Source organism: Nymphaea colorata, chromosome 2 (assembly GCF_008831285.2).
Source record: "Nymphaea colorata isolate Beijing-Zhang1983 chromosome 2, ASM883128v2, whole genome shotgun sequence".
Classification (NCBI taxonomy): Eukaryota; Viridiplantae; Streptophyta; class Magnoliopsida; order Nymphaeales; family Nymphaeaceae; genus Nymphaea; species Nymphaea colorata.
In genome coordinates this window covers 448,280-459,975 of record NC_045139.1, presented here as the reverse complement: position 1 = coordinate 459,975, position 11,696 = coordinate 448,280, and the positions used below count along the sequence as shown (strand labels likewise).

The 11,696-nt window shown below is 38.0% G+C and overlaps 1 protein-coding gene across 1 annotated transcript; it reads left to right on the top strand.

Moving 5' to 3' along the window:
- The first annotated feature begins 1,336 nt into the window (after positions 1 to 1,336).
- LOC116246790 (phosphatidylinositol/phosphatidylcholine transfer protein SFH6-like) lies at positions 1,337 to 11,046 on the top strand. Its single transcript, XM_031618653.2, has 15 exons — positions 1,337 to 1,529; positions 1,731 to 1,838; positions 3,735 to 4,029; positions 4,983 to 5,082; positions 6,128 to 6,394; positions 6,550 to 6,627; positions 6,773 to 6,874; positions 6,974 to 7,023; positions 7,119 to 7,218; positions 7,343 to 7,441; positions 7,549 to 7,665; positions 8,409 to 8,532; positions 10,032 to 10,435; positions 10,552 to 10,626; positions 10,816 to 11,046. Exons 2-15 carry the CDS (start codon positions 1,805 to 1,807, stop codon positions 10,834 to 10,836), a joined length of 1,866 nt encoding a protein of 621 aa, XP_031474513.1. The 5' UTR covers positions 1,337 to 1,529; positions 1,731 to 1,804; the 3' UTR covers positions 10,837 to 11,046.
- Positions 11,047 to 11,696: the final 650 nt, after the last annotated feature.

The window sequence follows — 11,696 nt, the reverse complement described above, 5'->3', positions numbered from 1 at the left end:
ACCAATAATTCAACAGCCACCACCCCCACATGGTGTGGGCGAGCCGCCCCATGAGTTCTTTGCATCCTGTATAAGCTATCTCTCTTTGACCACGCTTTCCCAGGCTTTGGTCACAACCAAACACGGTCCATTCTGAACTTAACCTCATTTTACAACTTCGTTTTACGCGTTATACATACAATATCAAGCGGTTGAAAACGCAGGAAACTTCAAATGCTGGACAGCAAATACGCACAAAATAGTAAACAGCCGTATTTAACGCCATTAAATGTGTTTTAATATTATAAAATATCCAAGCGTATTTGTCTTGCCGACGGCCTCCAAATCAAATGCGGGTCCCGCAGAGGCGACCGTTACTTGTTTGCCCCCCGACCATTTACCACGACGAGTCAGAAGAGCGGAAGGATGGGGCCGTTAAGCTTGAATTACTAAATTGCCCTTTCCGATCACATTCTCGTGGCATAGATGGGGGAAGTTTGAACTTAGATTTGGATTTGGATCTAGATTGTGGGCTTTTGTTTTGTTTTTTCATCGACCAGAGCAGCGTTTTCTTTTGGTTTTTCCTTTTGAGGTTATTTGGTGTCGTTTGTTGGGCTGTAAAGCAACCGGTTTGGCTCCGGAATCATGAAAGGCCAGATTTGCTTAAAAATTAGCCAAATCAAGTAGGACAGATATGCCTAACCAGCCAGATTTTATTTTATATGGTGCACTGTTCTTCTTGTCTTTACTCTCTCTCTCTCTCTCTCTCTAAAAAGATTCATCCACCAAGTTTGCAAGCACAACTCCCTCCCTCATAACCTTGCTTTTCTTGAGTGTAACTGCATTATTGAGCATCGAGCCAATGAATTTAATACTGCACAGAGTATGTGATTACCATAATCAAGGCGACCTATGATTTTAAGAGGCTGTTTGGCAATGAGAACGGTTTGTAACAGTTTCATAAATATACTTAAAAATTGAGAGTGTTTCATGAATCTAATTCAATTAACATTGATTAAAGCAACAAGATTTGTTTTTTCCTTTGAAGAATCAGATTCGAATCCTCTCTATTAGATTTGTTTCCACGTTCAATACTCTCGTGATCCGATCCGTTTATTGATTGGAACTAACTTGGGGGGTGGGGGGGGGAGGGATGGCGCTCTCGTAAATATCAAGTACGGGCAGTGGTAATAGTGTCCTTATGAAGAGAGATTTCCGGGAACCGGAGTAATGCTGTTCCTCCCCCTATCACGCCGACCGCTCATCAGGGGTCCACGTGGAGCCATACTCGTAGTGGGGCCCACGGTGCGGCCCCGGGCTCCTCTCCCCAAAAGAATCCCGAGACTGCGCAATCTTTCCCCTTTTCACCTCCCCTCTCTCTCTCTCTCTCTCTCTTGTCTGAAATTCGCCCGATTATCTCTGCGTTAAAATCGGCGATTCTTCCCCTCCGCCACGAGGCCGACGCCCTTTCCCCCAGCGTCGTTGGCGAAGCTCCGGGCTCAGCTCCTCTGACTTGCGGTTCCGCTGATCTCAGATCGACGCCTCTCGTGGTGAACTATGGATACTTTTCTTCCCTCTTCCTTTTTTTTCGTGGTCTTTTGTTTTTGGCCTGGTTATTGCTGTTTCTTCATTGGATCCGATTCGCCGGTTTTTTTTTAATGATTTTTTTTTTCTGGTTCTGGTACTGTTGGTTAGTCGTGCATATGGTTCTTTTGTTTGAGATTGCCGTGTGGTTTTCTGGGTTAATGCAGGCGTGGTTGGTGATGAAATCGAGGGATTCTGGTTAAGCTTGTAACAGCGAAGCTCATCGGTTAATCGTCTTGCGATGTCGGGTCCTCTTGATCGGTTCGCTCGGCCTTGTGAGTAAACCTTTTTCTGATTTCTTTTATGTTCTTTGGTGGGTTTATTATGAATTTTGGAGAATTTTAGTCGATTTTTGGTGCCTGATTGTTGAATTTAGGGTTCTATAATGGTTTGTGTTGTTTTTAATGGAGGTCCTTTGTGGTTTTTGAAGCAATCTTGTGCTGCTTTTTTTTTTTTTCTTAGTCGAGGAGAATAGGGCTTCCTCGGTTAATTTGTGGGTTCTATTTTTTTTTCTTAATACAGTTCTTTTTTATCCTTTATATATCGCCGCACTTTTGACGCCTGCGTTGGATAGTAGAACAATTTCGATGTTATCTATGCGATGATGCTACTATTGTTCTGTAGGATTTTCTTTTTCTTTTGCCTGGAAAACATCTGTTTGCAACATGGAGACATTAAAGAGCAATTGAATTTATATTGAACATTTTTTTTTGACAGAAGGCTGCTGATGTAGATCATGATTTTGTTGATGTAGAAATTTGGAAGTTGTCTGGATTTCTCTTCTCCATATTTGTGTCGGAGCTTCCATGGAATAGAGAAACTTTTTGGCAATTTTGCATGTTATTGCACTTCTTTCTTTTTTACTATTATGAAACTCGAATTAAATGCTTTGCTTAGCAAGAACAAGCCAGTGCACTTCTCTGCTGTAAGTTGTACTGTGACCGTAGTTTTTAAAGGTTATTTTGTTATTGGTGTTTTTGCATTTTGCTTCAAAATGTAGGTGGGTTATTGAACTTCTTATAGTTCAGTACTTGGAATATTTGGAGTATTTCAGTGCAAGTATGCCAGTCATAGTTTTGAGATGGATTACTGATTACTCAATATCAAGGTGTAAGACAAATAAGAATCAACACAGTATATGACTGTTTTGATGATAAACACTCTGTCTATATTAAGGACTGATTCTTATCTGGCTAGAGTTTGGGCTAATTAATGTAGTTGAATTACTAATCCACATAAGGACTTGAAGTTCGAAATGCGAATGAGATGGTCGATGGTCAAACTGTCTAAGAGTAGGTTATCAATCTTTTGACACAAGTTGTATCATGAATCTGGGACATATCAATGCTCAAAATAAGTAAGAATCAAGAGAATTTGTTTTGCAAGTTAAGAATAATAACTTTGAAAATCGGAACTTGAGGAAGATTAGTTGGTAATATAAAAAAATAACTCGATGCCTACGACGTTGAAAATTTCCAATTCATGAATGCTGCATTCTGCTGTCTGTAATTTTGGAAAGGATTCTCTCCTAAGATCTTTATACGCTAGGGAAATTTTTTAATAATTGGAAGAAATAGGCACTTGGCTCTATATTGGTGAGCAGAGGTGGTGGATATTGCATAAAAGGAAAAGAGAATTGGAAATAATGTCAGGTGCTATTGAATTCATTTCTTACTGACTGTCGACTGGTTGTCACACCATATTATTCATCTGTTGAGTAAGTATAGAAGAAACTTCGACGGAAATATTGCACTATTAATGGAAAGTTTTTTTGCCAATGGGCAATATAGAAGCTCAAAGTAGAGTAGATCAGCAAAACCTTATCGGAAATCCACTAGCTAAGGCGTTAGGCGTGACAGTATTTTGAACTGATAAATAATAAAATCCTACAAAAACACTCAAATTTTGGTGGCACAACAAGAAAAATGCTTCAGTTTGGTTTCTTTTGATTTATCTGCCTGTGTCGTTTATAGTCCAGGAAGTTAAATGAAAGAAATTAAAATTGAAGCATGTTTTTGTCATCCCATCAAAACTTGAACTTGATTTTGAAATTTTTGATAAAATAATGTTTTCTCAACAGGTTTTTTGTCAAATTTCATTGGCATTTAAGATAATATTGTGGACATAGGATTTTGATTGCATTTTGTAACTTGTTTGCAACATTGCTACAGGCTTTGAGGGATCTTCTAGCCGTGAAGAGAGAAGAGAAAGAAAATCTGATTTTGAAAATTCAGAAGATGAGAGAAGGACAAGAATTGGTTCTTTGAAGAAAAAAGCAATCAATGCATCAACTAAATTTCGGCGTTCTCTTAAGAAGAAAAGCAGGAGAAAGAGTGACAGTAGAGTTATTTCAATTGAAGATGTACGAGATGTTGAGGAACTGCAAGCTGTGGATGCATTTCGTCAGACACTGATTTTAGAGGAATTACTTCCTCCAAGGCACGATGATTATCATATGATGCTGAGGTGATCATATTGCCCCTTTTTTTTGGTTTTTCAGACTGTTTTATATTTCCTCAAGATGCTATCTTTTTTTACCCATCGAATTTTGGTTACGTTCCATGTTTATGAGATGTTGGACCCTTGTGAGGATTTTCTGTAATAATATTAAGCTCTTGCTGCATTTTACCTGAAGAATTTTGATGAAACTCTTCTATATGTAGAGAATATTTTACTAGCTTTTTTTTTTGGTGAAATGCAGAATTATTATTTTCTGACCTATAGTTAGGGAACTTTTAAATACTGCTTAAGTTCTTGAAGGTTGCTATAGTATGCCTCAAATTTATTTCTTTGTCAGTTTAATTTTGATTTATTTCTAATTTTTTACACTTGCCTCGTAACGTACCGTTTCTGTGTCTAAAAAGTTCTCCTTGTTCTCAATGCTATAGTATGCCTCAAATTTATTTCTTTGTCAGTTTAATTTTGATTTATTTCTAATTCTCTACACATGCCTCGTAATGTACCGTTTCTGTGTCTAAAAAGTTCTCCTTGTTCTCAATGGTTTTTTTGTTTTTTTCTGTTACTTTTGTGATTTTCAGGTTTTTTGTTAATTTATACATTTATTTTTAATTTCCTTTGCTATATTTGTTCCCTTCACCTCAACGATTGTCTTTTAGTAATCATTGCCTTCCCTGCAAGAATTTCAGTCTCCCAAGTGATGGGATGAGGAAGCTATAAGGTTACACCCTTCTGTTACAATCCTTTGAGGTTTTTGTTCAAGAGTTCGGGTATTTGTTCTGAATTGTTCTTTTATTTGTGAAAAGAGAAAACAAACTCTTTGTTGCTTTGTAAAATATCATCTGACAACTTTGTTGCATGTATTTTGACCACTGCTTTGCATGGTTATCATGCATGCTGGCGTGCACTCTGCTGTACCAAAGCTTATCCTGTGATAGACATGGCATTTTGTTTATAAACAGGTTTCTAAAAGCAAGGAAGTTTGACATTGAAAAGGCAAAACATATGTGGGCCGAAATGCTCCAATGGAGGAAGGAATTTGGAGCTGACACAATCATGGAGGTAATTTCATCTTAATTATACTGGCTAGTTTATGCTATCAAGACAAACATATGTGATAATTCATAGAAAACATTACATCTCATATTTGAAATGAGAGCTACTATTTTCTGTTGTTTTCGAATGCCCTGTTTGTTCATTTAAGCTTCTTTTGTACCAACATTGTAAATATTAGCATTTTTAAAAGTCTCATAGCTTAATTGCGAATTTTTTGGATGGCAAATTGGTAATATAGCATAGAAAAGAGCAGAATATTTGAAAAAACATATAAATAGGGTAATCAGTGTAGGAACAAAAGAAACCAGATTGTTTATACTACTTATATCTTTTCATAATTTTTTAATTATTACTTATGTTGGATTTTCTCGTGGAAAACCAACAATTCTAAGACATTGCAATTTTTCTTTGCTGAGGTTTACCCATAAAGCGATGTTTGGTTGTGGTTTCTGCATGCTATGTGGGGTTCTGAGTCAGTGGTCCACCTGTAAAAGTTCTTGCTTCATTGGCTTCATAAAGAATTATATGTGCATTGTGCACTAATAAAGACATGCTTTTTCTAGAATTAACGGATTTATTAACTATGTCAATTGTTAAACTGAGGATAAGAAATTTAGAATAATTTAACACCCTCTTATCAAGGTCAAATTCACAACATGTGGGGGCAAGACCTTCATAGAGTGCAGTTATGGTTTTGGGTTACGTCACAAACAGCTTCATAGTTGATCCTTTGAGAAGATATGAGAGTTCTCCAAGTGTTTATGTTTTCTAGAACGAGAGGATCCAACCATCCTAAAAACCTGGTTGTGTGATTTGACCAGCTATCATGTGAGGATTGGTCACCTCACCAAATTGTTGGGTTTTTGTGCCAATGAGGGAAACTTGATTGCGCTTTTAATCAATTCCACTTTTGGATAGCATTTTGCACTCGTAAACGTCTGTTTAAGTTCAGGGCAATCCTCTTGCATTTCTTCTTGAATTAGCTGAAATATTTTCTGTTACATTTTGAAGTATTTTCCTAGTTGTTTAATGGCTGTTTGTCTTATGTCAGGACTTTGAATTTAAAGAGATAGACGAAGTTCTAAAATATTATCCTCAAGGTCATCATGGTGTTGATAAGGAGGGAAAACCCGTTTACATTGAAAGACTGGGAAAAGTTGATCCAAACAAGCTTATGCAAGTGACAACTATGGAGCGGTACATAAAATACCATGTGCAGGGCTTTGAAAAATGTTTTTCTGACAAATTTCCGGCTTGTTCTATTGCTGCAAAAAGGCATATTGATTCAAGCACAACAATCATAGATGTGCATGGACTGGTATACTTCCTTTCCCATGTCAATTTTTTACCTTTTCTTTTGCATGATTTTTTTTTTTCCAAATAGGGAACATTTTGTTCAAAATTTTCTAGTCTATTATGATCTTTCTGTGAATTTTCAATTGGTGCCCTTGTCTGCCACTTGAATTACTATAGGGCTTAAAAAATCTCAGCAAAGCTGCAAGGGAACTGCTTGACCGTCTGCAGAAGATTGATGGCAACAATTATCCCGAGGTAAAAATGATTCTTCATTTTAACTGGAGTTGGTGTTTATTCGTTATCAACTAGATCATAAGTGATATCCTCCCAATCGACTGTGTACTGCATAGCTGAAAGTGTGAATCCTCTAAGGCTCTAACTTGGAAACTGCATGCTGCAGACCTTGGATCAAATGTTCATTATCAATGCTGGACCTGGTTTTAGGCTTCTATGGAATACAATAAAGTCCTTTCTTGATCCCAAAACTACATCGAAGATTCATGTATGTAGCAATTGCTTTTGCCATCTCTGGTATGGAAAGTTGTGTTACAAACTATGGATTTTTAGAGCTGTATTAATTTTCTTTGTTCATTCTTGTCAGGTTCTTGGAAACCGATATCAGAGTAAATTGCTTGAAATAATTGATGCCAGGTAGGTAATTGATGTTGCAAGTTTGGCTAATGGTACCATCTATAATTTATGTTAAGATGCTTACTGTTGTTACTAAGATGGTCTATCCTTATCAGTGAATTGCCAGATTTCCTTGGTGGAACTTGTACATGTCCTGATCAAGGTGGATGCTTGAGGTCTGACAAAGGTCCATGGAAAGATCCAAATATATTGAAGGTTTCATCTCTTTCATCTTCTTTAGTTTACATTCCATGTGAATATGTAACAATTGCATTGTTCTTTGAGTTGCTGTACCTGCATGTGTTTGATCTTGTGAATTGCTCCTGAATGTCTTTTGCAGATGGTTCATAGTGGGGAAGCCCGATGTGCCAGACAAATTGTTACTGTTTCGAATGCTGAAGGGAAAATAATTGCTTATGCAAGGCCTAATTACCCGATGGTGAGTAATCAGAATGTCCTTCTAAGCTGTGGAATCATAACAACATGCTGGTTTCCTTGTGATCATATGCAGTCACTAAAGATCTTCTTGTTCCATTGGTTGGTCAGATGAAAGGAGGTGATGCATCAACTGCAGAGTCAGGATCTGAAGCTGAAGATATGGTTTCACCAAAAGCCCTGAGGAGATATCCGTCAACCATTCGGTTAACTCCAGTTCGTGAAGAAGTGGGTCATCTTTTGCTGTTAGGATTTGGTGCATCATTTTTTTGGATGAAGCATGTATATGATAGTAATAAATCACCATAAAGGCTATTTGAATGGAATGTCTCCTGCATGTAATGAAATATGAACTAATGAAAGTTTTCCAGTGGAGTAATTTGGGTTAGCTCATTTCCCTTAAAAATGGTATGCCTCCACTCAGGTTGATAATATTTAAGAAACCGTGGTTCAATGATTTTCCTGCATTTGTCTTTTCCAGCAATCAGATGGTTGTGCAAGAAAACCTCTTATATGGAACTTGATACACCAAAAAAGTCGTAATAGCTGTTTCAACAGTTTGTGACAATAATGGATTAACAATTTTCCTTTTATTCTTAGTGATTTTAATGTTCAGATGAACATATTAGTAGGATCTACGTATCCAATAATTGGTGGAACAGACACATTAGTGCTGCTGCTAAACCCTCTAAATGTGTGGTGGTGATTTTTGAAATTGGAACTACTAAATTAAGAAACAATTACCAATAAGAATTGTTTAAATCATGAAATGGAAATTGTAAAGGTTTTTTTATTAGTCCTCTGGAATGTAAAGTTAAGATGCTCAAGTTATACCTGACTGTTTGCACTGCCATTGTGCATAAATTTGTTTGATGCTGAAATATCAGACACCATTTGATTTTCATACTATCACGAGTCTAAAATCAGCTATATGAAAAGTTACACGTGTTGCCTTGTTTGATATTTTGCAGGCTAAGCTATCCGCTAAACCAAATCCTTTTGTAGAATATGATGAATATGTTCCCATGGTTGACAAGCCTGTGGATGCTAGTTGGAAGAAAGAAGTATCTGCACAAAAGGCACCTGTTCCTAAAGGTGAGACAGCCTGATTTTGGATCTTCTTATTTATCTTTGATTTAGTAGATAACCTTTTATGCCTGGCATTTGTTGCCTTGACTCTTGAGTCGCTTGACACAATTGGGTGTCTTTCTTTGCTCAATTTACTTCTATTCCGGTTGCAATTTGGGAAATACGCCAATCAGGATGTCATATAATTCTCAACACTGCTGCGCTGTCAATCATCCTTTTGCTATTAAAATTTCAAATGATGCTGCATTTGGATGTTTATTTCAATTTTTATGTATCGTTAAAACGTGCAATTGTCAAATTAAGGTGTCACTGCGATGTGGTGAGTTGTCAAAGAGAAAAAGGGAAAATGGCAAATCATTAAGTGCAAGCTTTTTTCTTCATTAGGGTATGTCTGTTACTGGTATCCAACTTGATCAAGTTGCTCAGAAATCATCATCTGTCTTTAGAAAAAACCCCATATCAGTCTTCAACTGCCTATTGAAGGAGTTGCTGATGAACTAGACCACTGCATTGTAGCTGATTGATGGATGTTCAGTGATTGGATACTAAACATTATAGCTGATTGTTGGATGTTTTGTGATTGGAAATACAACAGAACCCGTCTCTTATTCCACTTTGCACCCACCTCATCCTATTGCATTCCTTTCTTTGGTGCCACTCGGTTCCTAGGAGTGGTGGCTAGGGCACCATGAATACCAGGTATTAGCCTCAACTTGGCATAGATCCCCAAAACCATCTTCCCTCAAAGTGCCTCATGCTTTTAACTACTAGGCATGAACTAGCAGATAATACGGTGATTACTTCATAGTTGAGACTGATGATGTTCCGTTTCTGCTTGTGTCTCTTTCTAGCCATGAGGTGGCTCCACTTTCCAGATGTCCACCTCTTCATCTGCCTCCTTCCTCACTATCTTTTATTTCATTTATTTTGATTATCACTTTCTCCCGTCATTTTGTAAAGATTTGGCAATTGCCAAGCTATGCTGCCTCCAAACCCTATGTTTTCTTGCCACCATTTTCCTCAAGCTCTATGCCTCCACCTTACCAGGGTCCCTTTCTTCCCTCACTTCTCCTGTGACCATCTTGACCTGAAAATTCTTGCTGATGGTTGCTCTCTGGGTCTTTGGTTTGGTAACCAGTTGGAAAAACCTTTCCAGAGCTTTTGTGTGAGAGTATACAGGCCGGATGAAAAAGGAGGAGAACAAATATTTACTCTTCTTTTCTGTGCGCTGCCTGCTTTCATACCGTGGACAAAAAGGGGAAACCAGAAGTCTCTTATTTCCTGTACTCATACTTCTGGATTGAAATCTCAAGTGAGCGTTTGCAAGGTGCAGTTTTGTAAAAGCTTGAGCAGCAGCCTCACTAAACAGTACATTAGTTTCAAGCACATCTCTATCTCATCTAAGAAACATTATTATTAAATTATAAGCTCTTTTAGCTAATTTGTTATCGTGTTTTTTTTCATATGATATACTCAAGTGGAACTTGTTAATATCTTTATGTCAGGTTCATTTCCTCTGGGTGATGCAAACAAGATTGCTACAGGGATGCATGCCCAAGTTTTTGCTGGAATAATGGCCTTCCTGGTGACCCTTTTTGCTGTGGTGCGTACCCTTGTCAGCCGTGTGACTAAGACGCTTCCAGACAGAAGATTGTATCAGGATTACCATGATGCCATTTTCCCATTTGATCCAACACCTAAGGAAGAATTCCGTCCTCCTTCACCATCTCCGAGGTTCACTGAGAATGACCTTCTCCCTTCTGTTTTGAAACGACTGGGAGAGCTTGAGGAGAAGGTTGATGCATTGCAAGCAAAGCCAACAGAGATGCCGTCTGAAAAAGAGGAGCTGTTGAATGCTGCTGTCCGCCGTGTCGATGCACTAGAGGCTGATTTAATTGCTACAAAAATTGTACGTGGCCAAATGTCCATAAACTCTTTTCCTCTGAATACATGTCAAAGAATTGGTACAAGTAATTTGGTAGAAGTGAGTAACATTACAAATTGTTTTGACTTTTTCTTGTGTAGGCTTTGTATGATGCTCTAGTCAAACAAGAGGAGCTTCTCGCATATATAGACCGTCAAAGGGAGGCCAAATTCCGGGTAATTTTTCTTTTTCCTCTCTCATTTGACACTTTAGCATGTTAGGTTGCTTATTACGCAGGGACTTCAAGAGGATCCACTTGAGTCGCTGACTGGCTCCAATCCATTTTCTCTGTCCACATGCTGAAGTTTGTAGTATGTTTCCCTTTGAACTGTAGCACTTACCCTAGATGTTTTCTTCTTCTGCAGCACAAGGCGTTCTGTTGGTGAAACGGGGTGACAGATGCTTGTTGGTTTTTCAACACCTTAGGGTCTACCCTGTGTAAGTTCAGGATCTTGCCGTGAACTTATTCTTTAAAATAGTCGCCGTTTACACTGGCAATGATGAGTTCTCGTTAAATATTGTCATGTAATTACACACAAGCCCGGCGAAAACATTAATGCCTTATATAAATATAGAGGAGATCTGTTGGTTGCTTATATGATAGTGAACAAGGGATGGGTTGGTAAATAATCGACTGTGATTATCATGGACGTGTTTTTATATACAATCTATTCCTCTCACGTTGATGACAATACCGTATGCTTGTTTTGTCTTCGCATCAATTAGTTGGACAAACTCCGTCTTGATTGCTGTGCCGCTGTGGAGGGTCGATGCTCCGGACGATCATTCTCTTTGAAACTCTTTTCTGTGTTGGTAGTGACTACGAGTATGGCTGAACGAATGCGTGTAAGATCCGAGTTTAAACTACCAAAAGAGTTGGCAGAACCTAGGAGAATTTTTTCTGAAATGTTTGTTGAGCTTACTTTTCTAAGCTTCCACCCAAATGACAAGCAGGTCTTGGGTATTAATCATTCAGAGTGATGAAGTTAAATCAGAGGGTTTCACTTGGTTCATTCGAAATTCAAGGGAAAAAGATTAAATAAAATTAATACATCACGTGAAACCACAAAAGAAAGCGTTTGACTTGCAGTTTAGGAAGCTATACTGGGCAATGTGCTGAATGTTCTACTTGGAATTTGGTTCTCGTTCAGTAACATGACAGTGTTCTTTTCTGCAAATTGGTTCGTCGACGACACGTGATCATTCTTTTAAACAATTGCCAATAATAGCTGCGAAAATCCTGTCT